Source organism: Hylobates moloch, unplaced genomic scaffold (assembly GCF_009828535.3).
Source record: "Hylobates moloch isolate HMO894 unplaced genomic scaffold, HMol_V3 SCAFFOLD_28, whole genome shotgun sequence".
NCBI classification, from domain to species: Eukaryota; Metazoa; Chordata; class Mammalia; order Primates; family Hylobatidae; genus Hylobates; species Hylobates moloch.
The window spans coordinates 3,361,895-3,386,030 of record NW_026652303.1 but is presented as its reverse complement, the minus strand read 5'-3'; the positions used below and the strand labels follow the sequence as shown (position 1 = coordinate 3,386,030).

The following is a 24,136-nucleotide window of genomic DNA, read 5'->3' as shown; positions in this document are numbered from 1 at the left end:
AATTACATTAGATATAAGTAACAGAAAGATTATCTGGAAGATCTCCAAATCCTTAGAAACTAAATGACACATTTCTAACCCACAGTCCAAAGAAGAAATTAAAAGGGAAATTAGAAGCTATTTTAAACTGAATGAAAATAAAAGCCCATCATATCAAAATGTGTGAGATGCCACTAAAGCAATCCTTAGTGCTGCTGGGGGTGGGGGAACATATAGCAGTAAGTGTTTGCATCAGGAAAGGTCTCAAAGCAATGGCCTGAGCTTCCACCTTAGGAACCAGGAACAGGAGAGCAAATTAAACCCAAAGCAAGGTGGAGAAAGGAAATAATAAAGATAAAAGCAGAAATCAGTGAAATAGAAAACAGAAAAACACGCTGGGCACAGTGTAATTACACGCTTGTAATCCCAGTACTTTGGGAGGCCAAGGCGGGTGGATCACTTGGGGTCAGGAGTTTAAGACCAGCCTGGCCAACATGGTGAAACCCCGTCTCTACCAAAAATATAAAAGATTAGCTGAGCGTGGTGGTGCATGCCTGTAATCCCAGCTACTCGGGAGGCTGAGGCAGGAGAATCACTTGAACCTGGGAGGTGAAGGTTGCAGTGAGCCGAGATTGTGCCACTGCACTCTAGCGTGGGTGACAGAGTGAGACTCCATCTCAAAAAAAGAAGATAAAAAAAAGAAAACCAATAAAGAAAATCAGTGAAACAAAAGCTGACTCTTTGAAAAGGTCAATACAATTGATAAACTTGTAGCCATAATGATAAATGGAACTAAGGAAAGGAGACACATTACTAATATTAGGAATGAGAGAGCTGACATCACTACAGATTCTACAAATATTATGAACAAGCTCGTGCCAGTAAATCCAACAACTTAGTTGAAATAGGCCTGATATTGTTACCAGTGGAGAGTGTCCAGGTTCTTGGCATTTTGAACAAAGAATTGGACAAAACACACAAAGCAATGAAAGAATGAAGCAATGAAAGCACAGATTTTCTGAAACGAGGGTACACCCCACGGAGTGGGAGTGGGCTGGAGCAAGTGGCTCAAGAGTGCTGGTTACAGAAACCTCTAGAGGTTTCCCATTGGTTACTTGGTTAGACCCTATGTAAATGAAGTAGTGGCCTGCAACCAGTCTGATTGGTTGCAGAAGGTGACCAATCAGAGGCTGAAGTGAATTTTCAAAGTTACACCCCTGTGCAGATGAAGACTAGGCCTGTGACCAGTCTGATTGGTTGCGGGAGAGGACCTATCAGAGGTACCTTCCATTTTCATCTGCAATGCAGAAAGTGGGAGGGTTGGAAAGAGAACAGCCTCTGATCCTTTTGTTACCTGAGTGTGGAAAGTTAGGGTTTTCCTTTTGATTCACTTCTAGTCAGTCTGTGCAAATCAGCCTTGGGTTCCCTGCCTCCAGACCCTGTTCTCCTGCCTCAACATTGTAGTATAATAAGAAATACATATTTGCTCTCTGCTCCAGGTCCTTGGCACAGAACTCCTAAAACTCTTACAATTTCCTGAGCAATCAGTTGCTGTGTACATCTTTTGTTCTAATATTTCATCATTGACCTCAGTTCTTGACCCAGATCTCCTAATCTGTTGGAATTTCCTGGGTGATAGGGGTGTCTTTTGTTCTAATGAGGAACCTCTTGGTGGGTGCCTGAGTGGGTGCTGGTCACCAGAAAGACCAAGCCACAGTTAGAAACTTGGAACTTTCAGCCCTACCCCCATCCTCCAAAAAGAGGAACGGGGCTGGAGATGGAGTTAATAATTGATCATGCTTATGTGGTAAAGCCCACATAAAAATCCCTGAAGAACTATGGGGTTCAGAGAGCTTCTGGGTTGCTGAACATATGTATGTGCCGGGAGAGGGGCACAGAGAGGGCATGACAGCTCCATGCTCCTTCCCCCAAGCCCTGACCTGTGTGTCTCTTCACCTGCTGTTCATCTGTATCCTTTATCACATCATTTATTAATGTAATAAGTAAATATAAGTGTTTCCCTGAGTTCTGAGAGTTGCTCTAGCAAATTATTGTACCCACAGAGAGGGTCATGAGAACAATTCATAGCTGGTCAGCCAGAAATATAGGTGACAACCTGGGACCTAGAACTGGCATCTGAAGCTGGAGTCAGGCTTGTGGGCCTGATACTTTAACCCGTGGCATCTAACTCTAACTCCAACTCCAGGTAAATAGTGTCAGAATCAGCCAGGCACAGTGGCTCACGCCTGTAATCTCAGCATTTTGGGAGGCCGAGGCGGGTGGATCACTTGAGGCCAGGAGTTCGAGACCAGCCTAGCCAACATGGCAAAACCCCATCTCTACTAGAAATACACAAATTAGCTGGGCATGGTGGCACATGCTTGTAATCCCAGCTACTTGGGAAGCTGAGGCACAAGAATCTCTTGAACCTGGGAGGTGGAGGTTGCAATGAGCCGGGATCATGCCATTGCATTCCAGCCTGGGTGACAGAGTGAGACTCTTGTCTCAAAAGAAAAAAAAAAGTGTCAGAATTGAATTGAATCGTAGGACACTCTGTTGATGTCTTCTGGAGGATTACTTGATGTATGCGGAAACCCCCCACCCATATTTTGGTGACATAAAGTATTCTGTGTTGAGTGTGGGAGTAGGAAAGAGAGTTTTGTTTTTGCTGTCTCATACAGGAAAATTTCTTAATAGGTACAACCTTTCAAAACCTCCCCTCAAACACACAACCCAACAAAACAAAACAAAACAACAACAACAACAAAAAACCCTCTAGGCCCAGATGGCTTCGGTGGGGAATTTTACCAGACATCTAAGAAAGAAATCCTACCAACCCTACATAAACTCTTCCAGAAACTTGAAAAGGGAGGAATACTTCCCAACTCATGCTATGAAGCTGGCAATACCCTGATACTAAAGATAAAGATATTACAAGAAAAGAAATGTACAGACAAGTATTTTACATGAACATGGATGTGAAAATTCTGTCAAATTGAATTCAACAATATGTAAAAAAGCCATCATGATCAAGTGGGGTTTATCCCAGGAAGGCAAGATTAGTTTAACATTTGAAAATCAATGTAATTCACCACATAAAAAAACTAGGAGGGGGAAAAACCCCTCTAATCATGTCAGTAATGGAAAAGCATTAGACAAAACCCAGCCTCTATTGCTGATACAAACACTCAGCACACTAGAAATAGAAGGGAACCTCCTTAACTTGATAAAGAATATCTGCAAAAAACCTACAGGTAACATACTTACTGGTGAACAACTGAATGCTCCCCGCTAAGATCAGTAACATGGTCAGGGTATTCACTCTCACCACTTTTATTCAACACAGTATTGCAGCTTTTAGCCAGTACAGTTAGGCCAAAAAGAAATACAAGGCTTCCAAATAGGAAGAAGTAAAATTGTTTTCATTCATAGACAACATGACTGTATAGAAAATTCAGTAGAATCTACAAAAAATCTCCTAGAACTAATATGAGTTCAGCAAGCTTGCAGGATACAAGATAAATATATGAAAATCTATTGTATTTCTCTATACCAGCAACAATTGGCAATAAAAATGTACTATTTACAATAACATCAACAATATTAGATAGGAATATATCTGACAAAAGATGAACAATATTTGTACACTGAAAATTATAAACCATTGCTGAGATAAGTTAGTTCTTAACTGAGAGTAGAGATAAATCATGTTCATGGGTGAGAGGATTCATTAGTGTTGAGATGTCAGTTCTCCCCAAATTGATCTAAGATTTAAGGCAATCTCAGTCAAAACCCCAACAGGGAAATTTACAAGCTGATTCTAAAATTCCTTTTTTTTTTTGAGATGGAGTCTCACTCTGTCACCCAGGCCAGAGTGCAATGGCACACTCTTGGCTCACTGCAACCTCCGCCTCCCGGGTTCATGCAATTCTCCTGCCTCAGCTTCCTGAGAAGCTGGGATTACAGGCACCTGCTACCATGCCTGGCAAATTTTTGTATTTTTTTAGTAGAGACAGGGTTTCACCATGTTGTCCAGGTGGTTCTTGAACTCCTGACCTCAGGTGATTGAACCACCTCGGCCTCCCAAAGTGTTGGGATTACAGGCATGAGCCACCACACCCAGCCCTAAAGGTCTTAAGGAAATTTAAAGGACCTAGAATAGCCAAAACAATTTTGAGAAAGATCAACAAAGTTGGCAGACTAACATTACCTGATTTCAGGATTTACTATAAATAAATTTGTACTTTTCAAGACAATATGGTATGGGTATAAACATAGACAAATAAGTAGATCAGTGATTCAGCCATTCAACTCAGAGATTTTTACACAAAAGAAATGGAAGCATATTCCGTACAAAGATTTGTACATGAATGTTTTAAACAACTTTGTTTATAATAGCCCCAAACTGGAAACAACCCGCATTTCTACCAACAGGTGGATAGATAAATTGTGGTACCTCTTTATGATGGATGCTACTCAGCAACAAAAAAGGAATGAACTATTAATTCATGCAGCAGTGTAGCTGAATCTCCAAATAATAGTGCAGAGTGAAAGAAGCCACACTAAAAATTATCGTGTTATGATTCTATTTATGTAAAACTCTCGAGAAGGAAAACTAATCTGGAGTGACAGAAAACAGGTCAGTTTTTTCCTGGGAATGGGAGGAGGGGGATTGCACAGAAGCATGAAGAAGAAACTTCTGGAGGTGTTGAATGTATCCATGATGTTAGATCATGCAGATAGTATGCCTGTGGTGGATGTCTGCCTTAAATATGTTCAGCTTATGGCATTTCAGTTATGCCTTAACAAAGCTGTTAAAAAAAAAACCAACTCACTGGGAACCTTGTGGCTTCTTCCCCAGCCATTCTACTCAAACCTCTCTCATCTAAGACTCACTGGCCCTTTCTTGCCCAAATATTTATATTTGTCTCTGTCCTTGATTTACTTAACTTCTCATTGCACTTGACTTAGGTGAGCACCTCTTTCTGCTAGAAACACTTTTCCTTCTTGGCTTCTGAACAGCACATTCTCTTCGTTTTTTCCCCCAGCTCTTGTGGCTCCAACTCCTCTAGCAAACCTCATTTGTTAGAGGGCCTTTGACCCTATCTTCCTCTCTATTTATACTCTACTCAACTCCAAGGTTATCCCACCTAGTCCTGCAATTTAAAGCAGCAGCATCTGTACATCCCAACAGAATTTTCTGGGATAATAGAAAGAGTCCCTATTCGCATTGTCCACACGGCAGCCACTAGCCGTCTGTGGCTATGGAGTACTTGAAATGTGGCTAGCGTGACTAACAAATGAATTTCAAATTTTATTTATTTTATTTAATTTCAATTTAAATAGCCACATATGGTTAGTGGCTACCGTATTGAATAGTCCAGGTCTAGATCACTGTATGTTTACAAACTGTGGGTGGGAACACATTTGCTGGTCTTGACTTTTATTTTTTCAGAATAAAATAAGTTCTGTTTTTCACAAAATATTTGTTTCAGGCTGGTATCTCCAGGGTTCACACATAGTTGTTTCTTTCATTTGGTTTTGTATGTAAGTTGAAAGGCACTCATCTAGATGCCGATGATGTCCGTGTTAATGTTTTCAACCATGAGCTGAGGCCCAAAGTCATATTTGTCATCCTGACATCTCATCACAAATCTGTAAGCCTGCTGTTTTTCCCTCCAGTTTTCCCACATCTCTGCAAATGGCACTATCTTTTCCTCCAGTTGATGCGGAACGGTGACCTTAATTTTCTGCTTTCCTGTGCCCCCTCCCCGCCACACCCTACTCCCACACTCAGTCCAGCAGCAAGGTCTGTTGGCTCTGCCTCCTAAATGGGTCCCAGGTCTTCCCACTTGTTTCTGTCTGGGTTTCTATCAACATACTCTAAGCCCCTGGCATCTCTTGCCTGGAGTACTGCCATAGCTTTAAACTGGTCTGTGATTCACTGTTATCTTTGTAAGACCCACAGTGGCCAAAGGAATCTTCCAAAGCCATAAATCAGATGCTGCTGCTGCCCTACTCCAGAGCCTCCAAGAGCTTTCCACTGTGATGCTCTGTTGTCACCTTACTGTGCTTATGAGGCCCTGGTGACTGGGCCCAGCCCTCCGCCACAGTCACCCTGGCCATTCTATGCCAGGGACTTCCACTTCCTTGCTTATTTATCTTCAGGGCTCTGCACATGTGCTGTGACCTAGGCCCCCCAGATCTTCCCAAGATGGCCCCTCTCTGTTAATTTGTCTTAACTCAGAGGTGATTTCCTCAAAGGAGCAGCACTTCTCTGACTAAATAAGTATCTGTACCCAAGTCGGAGTGATAGTATTTTAGGAGTAAATGAGATACATTTTTACTGAAATAGAGTGCTTTTGAGTAATAGGAGCCAAGAGCCATCAAAGTATTCTTGACTAGAGATCCTTGAATTTTCTCTGCAAATCATCTGTAATCAACAAAATCCTTCTGTGCAAGTGATACTGCCAAGTTTCTGTATGGAGAATAAATATTGGTCTTGCTATTTTTTAACTTACTCGACTGAGCACCCCATTATGCAAATTTAATGAACAGTTTAAAATATGCATATTATGCACAATAGTGTATTAAGATATAGATGTATAAATTATGTTAATATAAAATTTAAAATGAGTATTTCATTAATATGAATATATCATATGCACAAGGCAAATAGCATTTAAACTTTTTAATCTCTGAGATTTATGTACATCATGGTTAGCTTTGTGAGAAAGTTTGAATTTGATTTAGGTTACCAAATTTGATTTTAATTATCCAAATTTAAGTTTGATTGTCCTGAAGAGAAAGGGTCTGTAGGGTCGATTATTCCTTATGTAATTTTAGTCTTTAGTCCTTACTTTTGAAGATGTGTTATTAAAATAGTGCAGAAAAATTACCAGTTATTAACAAAATATAGGGTTTGTGATTTTTGACCTTTGCTTTAAAGAAAAAAAACAAGCTTACATTCAAATACTGAAACTTTTTGTACTAGTCATATGCATAACAGATTCCAAAAACAACAAAATTGAAACTGTATGTGCAGAATACTATGTATTGGTTAAACTACATAACACAGGAGGCAATAGGAAATGCATTTACATTTGCAAAATGAAAATTGAATATAAATAGGAAAATGTGGCATGATTTTATCCTAGAAAATTATTTAAATCAGAATAGACAGTGTTCAGAAAATTAAAATAAGGCCTCCATTTTACTTCACTTGTATTTCATTCTATACAAGTTCAGAAATGGTGGTGATTAAAATATTTAAGTCACTTTACAGTCTTCTGGGATAGCTCTCCAAAGGGAATAATCCAAGCTACAGACAAAGATTTATACACAAAGACATTAGTTATGGCATTGTTTATAATTTTGAAAAGGCAGGAGCCATCCAAATATCCAGTGGTGGGGGGAATTAAGCAGATTGTATAACATCCTTACAAAAAGATTATATAACCACTAACATTAATTTTTAGGAAGATTGTTTAATGTGAGAAAAAGCATCTGACATAATGCTAAGTGAAGAAAAAGGATATATTTATATGGTATGGTCTTAATTAGGTGAAAACAATATCCACAGAAGAAAATACATTAATAGTAGTTAATTCTGAGGACTGCATTGTTGCTGGTTGTATTTTCCAGGTTTTCTAGAAAAAACACATACTACTTTTATAATAGGGAAAAGATTATTCATAAAAGAAATTTTGGTGCTAATAAAATATTAAATATTTAGGGTTACTGTGCTTTAGAGCCAGAGAGTAGTGCAGGGCTCATTTAGTCTAGGAGCTCATGAGTGAGGGTTATAATTGATAAGGGAGATTGAGAGCTGTTTTTCAGATGGCTCCATGGACAGCAAAGTTTCCTGGTGTTTTTGCTTTCAGATAGTCCCTGATGTGCTCAGTTCTGTCGCTTACTATCTGTCACTTGTTGATCAGAAAGTCTGACTGGCTGTTAGCTTTGTATTTGACAAATATAAAACAGGAAGACCAGGTAGTTGTTACCTAATAAATATGACTTATTTGGCCGCCCAACATTTTAAAACAGGAGGCAACAATGACAGATTCCTGATTGTGTAAAGTGGGAACCATTCTGGATCATTTTTCAATCTTTAGGTTCTGATCAATTTACAGGTCATGAAATCCTTTTAGTGAGTCTTCCCTAGCATTACTTTGTAAATGAAATTAGATGAGAATAGAAATACCAGAGTGCATGGCATGTAGTAAGTATCCTGTAAGTTTTAATTTCAGGTGTGTGTTTGTAGGTACTGGATTGTAACATAAAGTGTGTTTTTGTTTTGTTTTGGTTTTTTTATCTATAGTTTGCTGTCAAAAAAGTCCAAAGACTCTTAGTGTGATCTACACCAGTGGTGTGCAGTATTCTCCAGTGATAAGTAGCATTAGTGTCACCTGGGAGCTTGTCAGAAATGCACCTTATTGGGACCCACCCAGATCTACTGAATCACAAACACTGGTGGTGGGTCCCAGCACTGTGTGGTCCTTTAATGAGTCCCTGTCTTAGTCCATTTTCTGTTGCTATAAGAGAATATCACAGGCTGGGTATTTTATTATAATAGAGGTTTATTTAGCTCACTGTTTTGGAGGCTGGGAAGTCCAAGAGCATGGCACTGGCATCTGGAGAGGGCCTTTTTGCTGCGTCATGTCATGGTGGAGATTATCACATGGTGAAAGGACAAGTGTGTGTCAGCTCAGGACTTTTCTTCTTCTTATAAAGTCACCAGTCCCAACTTGGGGGCCCTACTCTGATGACCTTATCTAATCCGAACTACCTCCCAGAGGCCCTACCTCCAAATGCCATCAACATATTAATTTGAGGATTACGTTTCCAATACATGAAATTTGGAGGACACATTCAAACCATAGCAGTCCTCCTGGTGATTCTGATGCACACTCAAATTTGAGGCACACTAGTCCAGCCTTGCCATTCTTGGTGAGGTTCAAGGACTAACACTGGCATCACCTGTGAGCTAGTTGGAAATGCAGAATCTCAGACCCCAACCTGGACAGGCTCACTCAGAGTCTGTGAGATCACCAGGTAATTTATTTGCATGGTAATGTTAAATAGCTCTGATCTCAACACAAATGCCTCAGGGGCCAAGTAGGTCATGTCAGTAGTGAAAGTAGCCTGGTTTCCCCCCTAAAGAAAGTAGGACATTCCTCAGGGATCTAGAACTAGAAATACCATTTGACCCAGCCATCCCATTACTGGGTATATACCCAAAGGACTATAAATCATGCTGCTATAAAGACACATGCACACGTATGTTTATTGTGGCACTATTCACAATAGCAAAGACTTGGAACCAACCCAAATGTCCAACAACGATAGACTGGATTAAGAAAATGTGGCACATATACACCATGGAATACTATGCAGCCATAAAAAATGATGAGTTCATGTCCTTTGTAGGGACATGGATGAAACTGGAAAACATCATTCTCAGTAAACTATCGCAAGGACAAAAAACCAAACACCGCATGTTCTCACTCATAGGTGGGAATTGAACAATGAGAACTCATGGACACAGGAAGGGGAACATCACACTCCAGGGACTGTTGTGGGGTGGGGGGAGGGGGGAGGGACAGCATTAGGAGATATACCTAATGCTAAATGACGAGTTAATGGGTGCAGCAAAACAACATGGCACATGGATACATATGTAACAAACCTGCACACTGTGCACATGTACCCTAAAACCTAAAGTATAATAATAAAAAAATAAAAAAAAAGAAAGTAGAACAATAAGAAGGCATTGTGGTGTGAAGTTTTAGTATTCTTGATTTGTTTAAAAAAATCCTGTATTACACCAGTGGGGGTTAACACATTCAACTAAATTCATCAACTAAGGTTAACTGCAGTTGACATTAATTACTTTAAGCAGATTTTTAAGCACAGAATTTTAATAGTGACCCTCATATTAACTTCTTCTGATCTCTTTTAGGAATTTATCAAAGAACTGCTTTCTCGGATAAGAGGCATGAGGAAACTGAGCCCTCCGCAGAAGAAGAGTGTATGATTCTGGCACAGGGTGAAACTCTCCCAGAGACGAAGAAAGGTCCTGGGATTTGTACTTCATGAAGACTTTTGTGAAAGAATAGGTGTCCTTATGAGCAACGTTTTTTTTTTTTTAATTTTTTTGGTGTGAAGGTGGGGGGCTCTATTAGACGTTTATTCAAGAGTGTTCCTTTTTTGGTTTTGAAGGTTTTGTTAATGTAATATTTTAATAGCAAAGATATCATGACTCTAGCCACAGCCTAACCAAGGATTATCAAAGGAGGTGGACACTCAAGGAAGGGCCGCACCAGGCTGCGTTTTCTGCAAGGACTCAGATGTTCAGTACTTTATGATACAGGGAAGATAGTTTTCTTACAAGTAGTTTGGTAATATTTTTTTCTTAAGTTGTATATTTGACTCAGCTGTCAAATTTCTCATACTTGTATATATCTACACACAACTAAGTTAAAATGTTGATGTGAGTTTTATTTCACATGGATGGAATAAACTTGTGGTCGTCCTTTAACTAGAGGTCCCAGCACATGTGTTTTCAAGAGGCCACTAGGCATTCTTCATTGAGTGCTGCTGACTTCAACACTCACTTTACGCACCAAAGTGAAAGAATTCAGTGTATCCGTTATTTTAATGCGCTACACTACAGAAATGTTAAGTTGGTCAAGGGCTTAATTTATGGAATTTCTATTATTTCATTGGTTGGGATGCTTTGCCAGGTCATGTGCTTATTGTCTCATTTGTAGTCTTTTAAAGTTGTATGAACCCTTACTTTGAAGAACTAACTTGATTTCTAGAGAAATATCCACACTATCTGAGTGGCATTTTGCATTGGAAAAAGGAAGCACTGTGTAGCAATGAATTGCCTGTGTTCCACCGAGTACTGTGTATTATTCTCTCTCCAGGAAAGCAGATCAAAAGAAAGTTAGCAGATTGAGTGTCTTCTTCCTTAGAAATAGGTTCTGGTAGCTTCTGTGCCTGGGTAGCATCAGACCAGTGGGAGTACACCGAGTGTTAAGTGTCAGGGTGAGAAAGCCTCACATTCTCTCTAGACAGTCACTCTAGGAGCTGATGTTGCTGGTTTGGAAGTGTGGAGATTGCATTTCTGGCTTCTCTCAATGGCTTGTGTTGAGGACTGTGGGTGCTCCTGGCCCTAATTGTGCACCCTGATCCCCGTGCTTGGAGCTAGGCCTGGTGGCGTGCTCTAGCCCTCTCAGTTACCAGCTCTTTGGAGAAGGATCAAAATTCAGATGGGATGTGGGATGGGTAATAGGTGAGAGTAGAAACTCTTCCTTCCCTCCAGGAGGCCCCTGCTGCCTCCCACAGAAACCCACCTACCGTAAGATGTCTCCAGGTGGCCTTGTCCAAGGATGGGGGTCAGGCATTTTATATCAAGGGTGCTCTGAACATATTTTATTTTTTAAAAAAACTATGTGAATTTTGCGTATACTGGCAAGCTTTTGAAAATGTATTTAATTTTGTATTGTTTACCAATGATTTATTTACAAGATATTTACTCAAATAAATGGAGCTGCTTACAAGCCTGTTGACATGTGTGGCTTGCACAACACGTTAACATGATGGTTTTGCTTTGTCAGTTTCTCTGCAGAGGTGAGGACCAAGCACCTCACCTCATTTCATTTCATTTTCAAGGTATTTCTAGGCATGTAATCCTGGCTCTCTCCTCAGGCATCTTCAGATCAGGTGGTGAAAGCGAAGGAGCTAGGCCACATTCTTGGGCTGAGAAAGAAGACGAGCTCTGTGTGCTCAGCCTGGCACTCTCCTAGGCCATGCTCGTTTCATTTAATTAAAACTCCCCTTTGCCGTCTGACAAGAACCCTCAAAAACATTTCAAATTAGTAAACGATTCCACTTATTGTTAGAATGCCTTGCACCATGGAAGTCGGAAAAATACAGAATGGGCAGGATTTCTGTTAGGCTTAATTGACCAGCCCATGTGATGCTCTCAGATGAAGTAAGAATTGACTTTTCCTCCAAAGGCCTCTGCTCCCACCACACACCCCCTCCCCACCTTCCCTCCTGCCTTGATTCTCGTGAGTGCTCCAGCCAGAAGTTTGGGCCTCTTTCTTGACTCCCCAGTATGCTCCCAGTCACCCAGCTTGTCCTCTGTGAATACTTCTCAAATCTATCCTGTGTCCAACTTTCCTGGATGGCTGCCACCACCTTGGGATCAGATTCTCCATGTCCAGGCTTGTCTCCCTCTGATCCATCCTCCACGCAGTTGCCAGAATAGTCTGATAACTCCACCCCCTGCTTGAAACCCAAACCCTCTGCATGCCTTATGAGAAATGTTGTCTCTGCCTCTCCCATCTCTTTTGGCCTTGTACTCATGCCCAGTTCTGCCAAATTCCTTGGAGTTTCTGGCGTGTTCTATGTGTTTTCTTCTCTGCTGCTTTGTAAAATCTGTTGCCTTGGCCCGGAACACCCCCTCTGCCAACAGGCTCTATCCAGAGAGCTGGGTTAGATCCCCTCCTAGGTGTGTTCCCCCTCAGCTCCAGCCTCTACCCCATTGTAGACGCATCCACAGTATCATTATTGTCTATCCATTTGTTGGTGTCTTCTGTTAGAATCTAGGATCCTTGAGGCTGGGATCTGGACTTCACCAAGCATCTGGTCCTAGGCTGGGCCCATCAAAGAGATTGTGTGTTTGCCAATTGAATGAAAATGACAACAGATTCAAGAAAACTCCACTGTTTTCTTCCCAGCTAGAGTTGTGGTTCTTAGATCTGAGTGTACATTTGAATCACCTGGGAAGCTTTAAAAACAATGGAAGCCTGGGCCTCAGGCAATTCTGACCAGTTAAATCAGTGTCTCCAGGACAAGAGCTGGGGTGTTTGTTTTCAAGCTCTCCAGCTTGTGCATCACTGGGCCATTGGGTCACTCTTGTGCCGTTGGATGGCTAGATGCATTAGCTTGACCTCAGCTCTCCATGTTTATGCTATTACAGCAGGTGGCAGCTGTGACGTTAGCACATTCGCTGTTTCTCATACAGAGTCTTCTCACTAGGGCAATGGCTCCAAATTATCCAACTTCTAGTGCCGCGCTCACTTGAACATTGGGATATCTCAATGTAAACTTCATGGAGTGGCTTCCATTTATAATGATCATAATAAAAGCACTGTGCTGAGTGCATGCTTTACCTCATTTAATCCTGACCTTAACCTTATGAGGCAGGTGGCATTATTCTCATTTTACAGATAAGAAAATAAACTCAGGCTTAGCAGCTTACCTAAGTCCACACAGCTACAACACTGAGATTCAAACCCAAACCTATTTGACTCCAAAGTCCCATAACCATTACGCTTTCTTGCCACTCTTAGAGAGTTACTCTTAGTCCCACTCACAAGAGTGAACCCCAGAAGCCACATTTAAAGTGAGCCAGGTCCCTGAGCTGGCAGGGTGGCTGTGGAGGTTTTGTGGATGGAGGAGGTCCCAGCCACCTGTGGGACTCTTCCTCACTCCTGGGAACTGAGGGGCTCCCTGCTCCCTGTCTGCAGTGCAGCCAGGCCCTGTGATGCTGGCCCTCCTTATCCAGAGTCCTCTTGCCTTTTCCCCATAACATAAAGCTCCTGGACTTGGGCTTAGCAGCTGAGCAGGGACCAGACATCAGTTTCCTGAGAAAGAGCAGCTCAGGACAAGGCGATTTTCAATTCCTGAAACACAGGAATTAAACAGGTTTTTACTTATTTATCACTGACATAGTTTGGATATTTGTCCTCTCCAAATCCCATTTTGAAATTTGATCTCCGGTGTTGGAGGTGAGAGGTGTTTGGGTCATGGGGGCAGATCCCTCATGAATGGCTTGGTGCCATTCTCCTGGGATTGAGTGAGTACTTACTCTTAGTTCCCTCTAGATCTGGTTGTTAAAAAGAGCCTGGCACTTCCTCCCCTCTCTGTCTTACTTCCTCTCTTGCCGTGTAACAAGCTGGCTCTCCTTCTGCCGTGGTTGGAAACTTCTGAGGTCCTCACCAAAAGCAGATGCTGGTGCCATGCTTCCTATACAGACTGCAGAACCACAAGCCAAATAAACCTCTTTTCTGTATAAATTACCTGCCCTCAAGCACTTCTTTATAGTAACACAAACAGCCTAAGACAATCAACTAAAGTCTCCATAAAAGATTGTGTGCTGTGCAAAATCAGCTTTTGGAAACCTAAGCTGTTTTTGACATGACTGCTGTTTAGCAAGAGAGTGGCAGGCCCACAGCTACTGGACACATCCCCATCCCTACTCTCCCACCCCATTTTTGCCTCTGAGTGAGAGGTTCTGGGGCTTCCCTCTGCTTCCTGGGAACCTTCCCTGGAATCTAGCCACTTTGAGAGTGAGCCTGTGTAGTCGTGAGTCATATCTGTCCCTCTATGGCCCCTATCTACTTCCTTTGACTCTTGTCTTTGGGTGCTCAGAGTCAAGGACTCAGCACCCCTCAACGCTACTGCATAGCCTAAGAGAGAAGTGCTGTGGGTGGCAGGGACCCTTGTCTGTTGTCTAAGAAAAGAAAACTCCTATCAGGTAGTTGGAACTTTCTGAAAGCCATTTTCAAATTGGACACAAGCATACCACTATTTTCCCCTACTGGTTTCTCTTTGTTTGAATTGATTTTAACCAAAATAGTCCTGGAGAATTATTCCTCAGAACTAGTCTCATTTCTTTGAGGGCTTGGGGTACAACCCACTGCGTGTTTGTAATTTGCCTGTGAAAAATGGAGTGGCTTCTCAGTCTTCTATGAGTGAGAAAGAACAGTGCAAGCTTCATGGAGTTCCCACCCAACCCCACTCAGAAACAAATGCTGGAAATGCTTCACTAATAGCCTTCTTGTGTGGCCATGAAGGCCAACCAGTTCTCTCTTGTTGACTGGCACATCTTGCCTGGGGATGGATTGTTCTTTTAAGACTGGATTGTTCTCTACCTCCCGTGACTCTCTGGGTGTTCCCATCACAACACATTAGCAGACATTTCAATAAGGTACTAATACTAGAACAGCTACAAACGAAGTCCTTGAGAAACCTGCTTTTCTGTTGTTTTATTGAGTCAATTGGATAAATAAGGGCAGATTAGTGTCTGGTGTGTGTTTCCTTCACACTCAGTCTCCTTGGTGGGGTGTAAATGAAACTAGCGGGGTGGCCTTCTTTGGGCTCACCTTGTTCCAGTGGATTCTAGGAGGTAATTAGTTCCAGCAAGCACAGGGGGTAAAGAAGAGTGCATTCTAAACTTAGGCGCTGTATAGACTTAGTCGTAATTCAGTGTTCAAGTTGTTAGGAGACATTTCTACATGGGTCTCATGTTTCTGCATGTCTTGTGAGTAGAGACTGCCTTTGTTCCAGACCCTCTTTCCAAGAATGTTTATATGTATAGCAAACAACCTTAGAAATTAGAGATAGTGTCTCCATGCAGAGCAAAGCTGTCTATTATAAAAGATTTGGGTTCCCTAAGTGTCAAGCCCCTTTCCTGGGATGTGACCCACTGCATGCACAGGTGTCATCTGTCCTTCTTTGTAACACCCTAGGAGAAGTGAGGCTCGAGAAGTGCCACTACTCTAGCCACTGCTATTGCTATAACTGTCCTTCCTCTCTAACTCAGGAGTGTAGCGTCTTCTACCAGCATCTATGAAACTGACAGGCTAATTTGTTAGCTTACAGTAGTGTAAAACCTTAGACTCTACACAAGTCTTGACAATGGTCAGTTGTCTTGGTCTCTTTTAATAGGACTTGAATCATTTTTGTCATTAATAGACATTTTCTTATATTTAGACTCTGATTGATTAATTATTTTCAAATGCATACGGTCGGAAGTTCCCTTTAAAGAGATTTCATGCCTGGAAGTGGTTGTTCTGTGAAAGGAATTTAATTTCACAAAAGCAACCTTTTCTTTTCTTCCTTGTTAGCAACTTGAAGCGAATGTTGCCTGGGGTGAAAAGGCTCATGAAAGAGAGATGGACAGTTGGACTGTCCTGGGAGTTTACAGCAAAGTACCCCGTAGACTGAGGCAGAGAAGACAAGCAAAGATTCTTGCCTCGAATCTTTCTGTTTAAAATATGTATCTACATAATATGAGTGGTGCATCATCACTGGCTATTTTGAAGTTCACCAGTTAATCTCTAGAAGCAGTTTTGTGAACTTATTTGCAGTATCACAGCCCGCCCAGTGGTTACCAAAAATAGAAATTGAAGTCAGGGAATATCTGAGGCTACCAGATTGATTCTATTCAAGTTGCTAAATGATTCACATAAAGTGTAACCCAACACACCCTCCAGGTCACAAGACGCTTGAGGGCGAGTGATTTACTATTTGGTTTTCTGTTGTTAGTAGCACAAAATTACTCCTTTGGTGTTGATTAGATTTTTAAAAGGGAACATTTCTAACTCAGACCTCCTGATAGCTCATGGATAAGGGACAAATAAGCTTATTTGTCTTTTCTTAAATATCTTTCTACAGCACTTAGGATAGCACCTTGTTCTTTTTGGCTGTAATCTCAACATGGGGAATCAATATGTGTAATCTATAGTGTTTCATCCTCACAGAATACCCCAGAGCCATAGAGAATCACCTCTTTCTGTAATTGGTGATGAGAGAATTAACCAAAACCTCTCAAACTGATTTTAAAAAAAAAGCATAGTTTTTTTTCTCCTAATCTTATTTTCTATCTCAAACATCTGTGCTTATTTGAGAGCTGGGAAACTCCCTACTTAAATCTTTAATCTAGGAGGTCTTAAAATTATAGTTCATGTGGACTTAGTGAGGTCCTCATAATCTCTGAAACTGTGTAGGAGATGGAACTTACAGAGAGAGAAAGGAGAGACAGATTGAGGTGAGCCACACATAGAGCAACAGAGAGAGATGGTGATCCCAAGACAGGATGCTGGAAGGAAGAGAGCCAGAGAGCAGCAGACAGGCATGAACATGTGTGGGAGGGTTCATGCCACATTGGGGTCTCAAAGTGTCCATACCTGGAACAGGTGAAGAGCCAGGACCCAGAGCCTTGGAGCCCAGGCCCACAGGAGACTGCAGCCACCCAGGGAGCCAGGGCTCGGGCGTCCCAGGAATAGCCAGGGTCAAGCTCTGCCTCCCATCCTCAGCCTCAGCCTTCACCTTGATTGGATTTCCTGGTCTCCTTCCTTCCCACATCATCCACTCTGCTGAATTCCTTCCATAGATGATCACTTCTCCCCAGGACACTGCCCCAGCAGCAAGTAACAGCCTGCCTGGCAGGGAGCCTTGCACGGGCCCATCCCCACCCGCTCACAGGCACACACTGGCTTGTTCAGGAGGTGGGTTCCAGCTCCCTCCTTCCTCCCTGCACTCCATGTTGGGTTGCTTCGCCTGTGGGTTCTCATGCTTACAAGCCCTTGGTGTAACTTTGCCTCCAACCCGTTCAGCATCACGTCAACTTCAATTGCCAATGCCCTAACCCACTCCCTTGTGCTTCCATCGTCTTGTTTAGGCTATCAGACAAACAAATTAAGATAGACATGTGAATACTGCTGCGCAACACAGAGCAATGGATGGGAGGAAAGCCCATACTTTGTCGTCTTATCCCCAGGAAAAAATGAAGGCGGGAAGAGTAAGAATGATGCCCTGTTCCTTAACAAAACACTTCGTGCATTCTTTTATTGTGTCATAGCAGTGCAAGGAAACAAAGCTATTGCATTTTATTTGGGCTGGAAATGTAAAATCCTTAAAATATAACTTTTAGAAGGAAGGCAATTGCTCTTTTTCCTCTTTTTCCTCGCGTCTTATCATGAGAGTCATTTGATCCAAGATACTGCTCCTTAACTTGGGCTTTTTATTTGGAAGAAACACTAAAGATACTTCTTAGGGCTATTGTACAGAGAAAGTAGGTTGCACATTTAACCTTAGGAACAGAAACTGCTGTTGCTTAAGTACCGCTCACCATTTCACCACCTGAGATGAAGAATGACTCAACCATATGATGAAAGAGACAAAGCCATGTTTCTAATGAGGCCAGAGCCTGAAGGCAGAAACCCTTCAAGAGCTGAATTTCCCATTTTGTTGCCAACAACAAATAAACTCAGTGTTCGTTCAATGATGATTAATCCGGCAAAAACTATGCAGAAATGAAGGAGCTTTAAAATGATCATCATTCATCAACCCAACTGTCCCCCTCGGATACTCACTTCATTACTAAGAGAGTAATTATTTTTGTGTTGTCAGTTTTAGGGAAAAGCCCTTGAGGGTTATTCATTGGTAATTGGAAAAATAAATGTTAATGTCTTCTGTGGATTAGGAAAGAATGTTTTATGACTAACTGTTCAGACGCTTCTATTGCATTGCCTGAGTTTGGAAGTTTCATTGGTTTTCCAGCCAAGGCTTCATAAAAGCTTTCAAATTACCTGTAGCTGTCAGAGAGGAGTCTTCTCAAGGAGATGGATGAAGCTTGCCCATGATGCTGCATTCCAGGTTTTTGTAATAACGCTGTGGCAGCCCCATCTCTCCCCTGACCCTTTTTATTTATTTTTTTTTATTTTCTTGAGATGGAGTCTCATTCTGTCACCCAGGCTGGAGTGCAAATGTGCAATCATGGCTCACTGTAACCTCTGCCTCCCAGGTTCAGGCAATCCTCCCACCTCAGCCTCCTGAGTAGCTGGGACTACAGGCATGCACCACTATGCTGGCTAATTTTTGTATTTTTTGTAGAGACAGGGTTTCACCATGTTGCCCAGACTGGTCTCACTGTTGGACTCAGGCAATCCTGCCTGCCTTGGCCTCCCAAAGTGCTGGCCCCGACTCTTTTTAAATTGTGGTCCCAAGGCCAAGCTGTAGTGCCACTGATTTTCCTCATTGAGGAAATGAGCTCAGGTTATTAGAAGTGATGAAGTCAGCAGGCCCCCACAGGATGAGGTTTTAGTAGCCACAGGGCTTGAGGCGCAGCCTCTGGGAACCCAGTCTCTTGATCTACAAGGGTGGATCTGGGGAATGTGAAAAAATAGGACAAATATACTATTAGCCCCAGCATGAAGGATCAGGGTGGCCCTTGACAGCGTGGAGTGGTAAATACACCCATAAAAATATATTGAAGAATGAGGGGCCGGGGTGGAACTGGCTTTCCTCTGTAATATATTGACAAAAGGGCCGGGTTTGGTTTTTCTCCACAGAATGGTCCAAAGCAGTTGTGGCAAGAATAGGCCCAGGAAGAGCCGGGGTCTCCCTCTTACTATTAATTTTGGATGACCCCATGCAGCGCCCATTCAGCCTGTCCAGCTCACATGACTACACACAGGTTTAATCAAGAATCTCCTCCCAGCTGGGGGCAGTGGTTTACGCCTATAGTCCCACACTTTGGGAGGCCGAGGTGGGCAGATTGCTTGAGCTCAGGAGTTTGAGACCAGCCTGGGCAACATGGCAAGACCCCTTCTCTACAAAAAAAATACGAAATATTAACCAGCATGGTGTTGTGTGTCTACAGCTACCTGGGAGGCTGTGCTAGGAGGATCACCTCAGCCCGGTGGTTGAGGCTGCAGTGAGCTGTGATCATGCCACTGCACTCCAGCCTGCATGAGAGAGAGCCTGTCAAAAAAAAAAAAAAAAAAAGAACGAAAGAAAAAGAAAAGAAGAAAAGAAAAAGGAAAAGAAAAGAGAAAAGAATCTGCAAGCTCAAGCTGCAAGTATTGGGGCCATCAGCTACCTTTTATTGAGTGCTTACCGTGCCATGTACCATGCACTTGAGTTTATTGTCCACAGAATCTTCATAGTTACACTTGCCTCAGTAGGGGATTGTCATTCCCACTATATAGATAAGGAAACTGAGGCTTGGAGAGAGTAAGTACTGTAAGGTCATACATTCAGTAGATGATAAAGCTTCTATTTCAAGGCTGGCAATCTGATTACAAAGCCAATTCTGCTAAACTGTGTATAGCTAGTGCTTATACATGGAACTTAGACTCCAAGTTAGACTGTTACCTGGGATAGGGAGGCATGGGTGATCATGTCTTTTGCCTCTTATCTTGTGATATGTATATTGTATTAGTCTGTTTTCATGCTGCTGAGAAAGACATACCTGAGACCAGGTAATTTATACAGAAAAAAAGGTTTAATGGACTTACAGTTCCACGTGGCTGGAGAAGCCTCACAGTCATGGCAGAAGGGAAGGAGGAGCAAGTCACGTCTTATGTGGATGTCAGCAGGCAAAGAGAGAGCTTGTGCAGGGAAACTGCCCCTTACAGAACCATCAGAGCACATGGGACTTATTCACTATCACGAGAACAGCACAGTAAAGACCTGCTTCTATGAAATTACCTCCAACCAGGTCCCTCCCACAACACGTTGGAATTCAAGATGAGATTTAGGTGGGGACACAGCCAAACCATATAACATATATGTATTAAGGCAAGCCCTAAATTAGGTGCTAGATTAAGCAGTCTGTGGTTCGGGTACACTGATCTGAATACTTCCTCCACAGAACACATTAATCAAGCCATGCAAATATATTGCAGGGAAGGGTCTTGCCCAGAGCACATTGCAAGGGAGTTAGGGGCAGGGGAGTAGGGTATTGTCTTCATTGTGATTTTCTGTGGGCCTCTAGTGGACTACAGGAGACTGACAGAGTGAAAAGAATACTTGGGCCTATTATAGCCCAGCCTGTTGTCTGAGCAAGTGATTTAATATGTTTGGTATTCTCTTTATCTTCTTGGTATTCTCTTTATCTATAAACTTAAGAACACTTACCCTGACAATTCCACAGGGTAGAAGGGCTCAAATGAGCAACTAATGTGAAAAGGTTTGGCACAGTGTAAACACATACAGGGGAAAGGTCATGTTCATTAGTTTGGAAACTTAAGTAGCTACAAAGATGTGGTGCCAATCGATGAATCAGTCGATCAGTCAGTCAGTCAGTCAAGAGCAGTGATCTTGAAATCTGAATCTAGGGCTGGACGAGGTAGCTCACACCTGTAATCCCAGTACTTTGGGAGGCTTAGTTAGGTGGATCACCTGAGGTCAGGAGTTTGAGACCAGCCTGGGCAACATGGTGAAACCCCGTATCTACCAAAAATACAAAAATTATCCAGGCACCATGGCACACAGCTGCAATTCTAGCTACTGGGGAGGCTAAGTCAGGAGAATCACTTGAGCTCAGAAGGTGGAAGTTGCAGTGAGCTGAGATCATGCCATTGCCCTCCGGCCTGGGCAACACAGTGAGACCCTATCTTTAAAAAAAAAAAAATCTGAATCTAGCTCCAGCTCTGCTTTTACTTTCTATGTGGTTCCCAGTGCTGACTTAGGTATCTGCCCCTTGTTTTCTTCATCTGTAAAATGTAAACAACAGCAAGATTAGAGTTCATGTGTATATAAGTGCATAGATACATAAAGCACCTTACTACTCTTACGTAATTAGGAAGATCCTGCATGCAGTTACTTAGAATACTTTTCTTGCTCATATCCAGTTTGAAAAGTAATGACTACTAAGTACCTTCTTCCTTTTTCTCCTGTTTGTCCTTCTGGGGCTGTTTCTATCATTCATCTGATCTGATAAACCATGAGTGTGAAACCAGCGGAAGTTCAGTGAAGCTGACGGCACACCTTAAGTCTGTGACGCCATGATTAGATGTCTCTAGAAATAGGACTAGAGCATCTGTCCCCTAGGACAGATGTCTGTACCCCAGAATTCTCAAGCTCTCACATTCCATAGTCAAGAGTTTGAAGGATCTGGAAAAATAAAATTTTTTTAAGTATCTTTGTTGTCTGTGTGTTACACTTTCTACTTTTTGATATTGAAATGTGTTTTTATTGTTTCTCCCTCTTGGGGTCATATTTGGCCAGGGAGTGGGAATGGTAGTTGAGCGAGAATCCTAAATCCAATAGCCATCCCAGAGGGCCAAATTATAGGTGGGAAAATGGCCCACCATATCTAAGATTCAGAGGACAAGAAACCCACCTACGGAGGCACATGTGTTTTTTTTTCAAGCATTTCTCAGAGACACTGTTTGTTAAATCAAGGACAAGGTTGTGGAAGATCATCTTTAATTAAACCTGCAGTCAGTCCCTTTGGGGCTGTGTGCTGTGTTCACCTCTTAAATTCTGTATTCCAATTAGCAGAATCCTTGCTCCTGGCCCTGAGGCTTTATTTGCAGGTCTCACCATTCTTTGGTAGCTGTAATCTGCTCAATTTTGTCTGGAAGCACCTGCTCTACTGTTTCTTCCCGTGCTGTCTCAGGGTGCATATTTTTTTCCTTTCTTGATGTGTCTTTGTTGTTGAGATTGCTACTAGGAGCAGAGCCTGCTTTCTCTCTTAAATCACCACCACCTGCTTCTCACCACCCCTGGATATTCTACCTTTCCCCTGAATCTGCCTCCACCTGTCCATGGTATTTCATAAAGATGCTGGCTGGCATTTCCCGGTCCTCCAGAACCTTATGGAAGTGATGCTCCCTCCTATAATCTAAGAGGAGGTCTTGCAGAGGAGATAGAGGATGCTTCCCCCTGTTGACCCTTCCTCCAAATCAATTAGCAAAAGTCAGTTGATTTAAAAAAATCTTCATCACTTCATGCATAATCATTTAAAAAGACACCAGAAAATGTGGAGCTTCTTTCCAGCAATCCACATATTACCCCTAAAAGACTCCAGCTTCCTGCAATTAACAGCTAAAAATTACTCAGTAATTTTTTTTTTTTTTTTTGAGATAGGGTCTTGGTCTTTTGCCCAGAGTGCAGTGGTATGATCATGGCTCGCTGTAGCCTCAAACTCCTGAGCTCAAGCAATTCTCCCCCACTCAGCCTCCTGAGTAGCTGGGACTACAGGCATGTGTTACCACACCTGGCTAATTTAAAAAATGTTTTTTTAGAGATTAGGTCTGGCTGTGTTGCCCAGGCTGGTCTCGAACTCCTAGGCTCCAGCAGTCCTCCCACCTCAGCTTCTCAAAGTGCTGGGACTACAGCCACTGTGCCTGGCAAGCAGTAATTTTTAAAAAATTATTATAATAAAATATTTTTGATGTACAGAAAAATCTAGGAAATAATATTGAAAGATGTCTCCATTTCTCTCTACTCGACATTTCACTTAAGAAATGAAACATTATAGATGAGACAGAAGCCTCTTGGTACCTGTCCCTGACCCTTTCCTCTCTCTCCATAGAGGTAACTATTAACCTGAAGTTGATATGAATCCTTACCATGCATCTTTTTTTTTTTAACTCCTTCTGAAGGGTCCATACCTATGCATTTGAAACTTCATAAAATAGTATCATACTTTATGTGCCCGGGCACCTTGCTTTTTACATGTGAGTCTTCTGTGTTGTACATTGTGACCACCTTCTCCGTTCTAAGGGAGAGGCCTAATCTCTCCGGGATGGATGCATTGGCCTCTTCTAACACCATGCTAGGACGGGCCTCTGGGATGCCTTGTGTCCACAGCAGTGAGAATTTGCCTTCTGGCAGTGCTTCCCAAAGTCACCTGATCCTAGGACCCCTGCGGTGGGGGTGGGGAGGGGCATTGTTAAAAACACAGATCCCTGAGCCTACTCCGTGGTAGATCCACCACCCACGAGCCATTCAGTGCCCACAGGTGAGTCTTAAGATGACCTTGCAAGTTTGGGAAACTCCACAGCAAATACTTTCTGTAAAAGGCTAGATGGTAAATATTTTAAGCTTTTGGTCTCATCCGAGCTCTGTCACCCCTTCCCCACCCTCCTTCTTCACAACCCTGTAAAATATTAAAAAGTCATTCTTAACTGTAGTGCTATACAAAGACAGGCTGCTGGCTGGATCGGGCCGGCACGGTGTGCTCACCCTGCTCTGGGAATTGCTGAGGTGAGACACTCCGTGTCCGTACATTGACTAGATATTGTCAGATACCCCCAGGTGATTTTATAGCTGCAAAGTCTGTCACCTGCCTCTTCTTCCTGGTCGTCTGTGACCACTTTTCCCACTGCTCTCTGCCTTTTTTTGATATGCAGTTTGCCCATTGCACCATTTCTTTATAGTACAAGCACTTCTTGCCTGAACTCAGATTTTTATTGATTATGTTTGAGGAGCAGCATGCCAGTCACCCTCTCCGTATAAGATCCTTCTACGGGCTGGACACGGTGACTCACACCTGTAATTCCAGCACTTTGGGAGGCCGAGGCAGGCAGATCATGAGGTCAGGAGATCGAGACCATCCTGG

The 24,136-nt window shown here is 42.5% G+C and overlaps 1 protein-coding gene across 1 annotated transcript in view; it reads left to right on the top strand.

Moving 5' to 3' along the window:
- The window catches only part of LOC116463180 (protein phosphatase 1 regulatory subunit 14C), a 104,850-nt gene extending 93,269 nt beyond the window's left edge, over window positions 1-11,581 (top strand). Inside the window, exon 4 of the mRNA XM_032146174.2 lies at window positions 9,941-11,581. Coding sequence (XP_032002065.1) covers window positions 9,941-10,015 — 75 coding nt within the window. The 3' untranslated portion in view covers window positions 10,016-11,581. The remainder of the gene's footprint in view (window positions 1-9,940) is intronic.
- The last annotated feature ends 12,555 nt before the right edge of the window (window positions 11,582-24,136 follow it).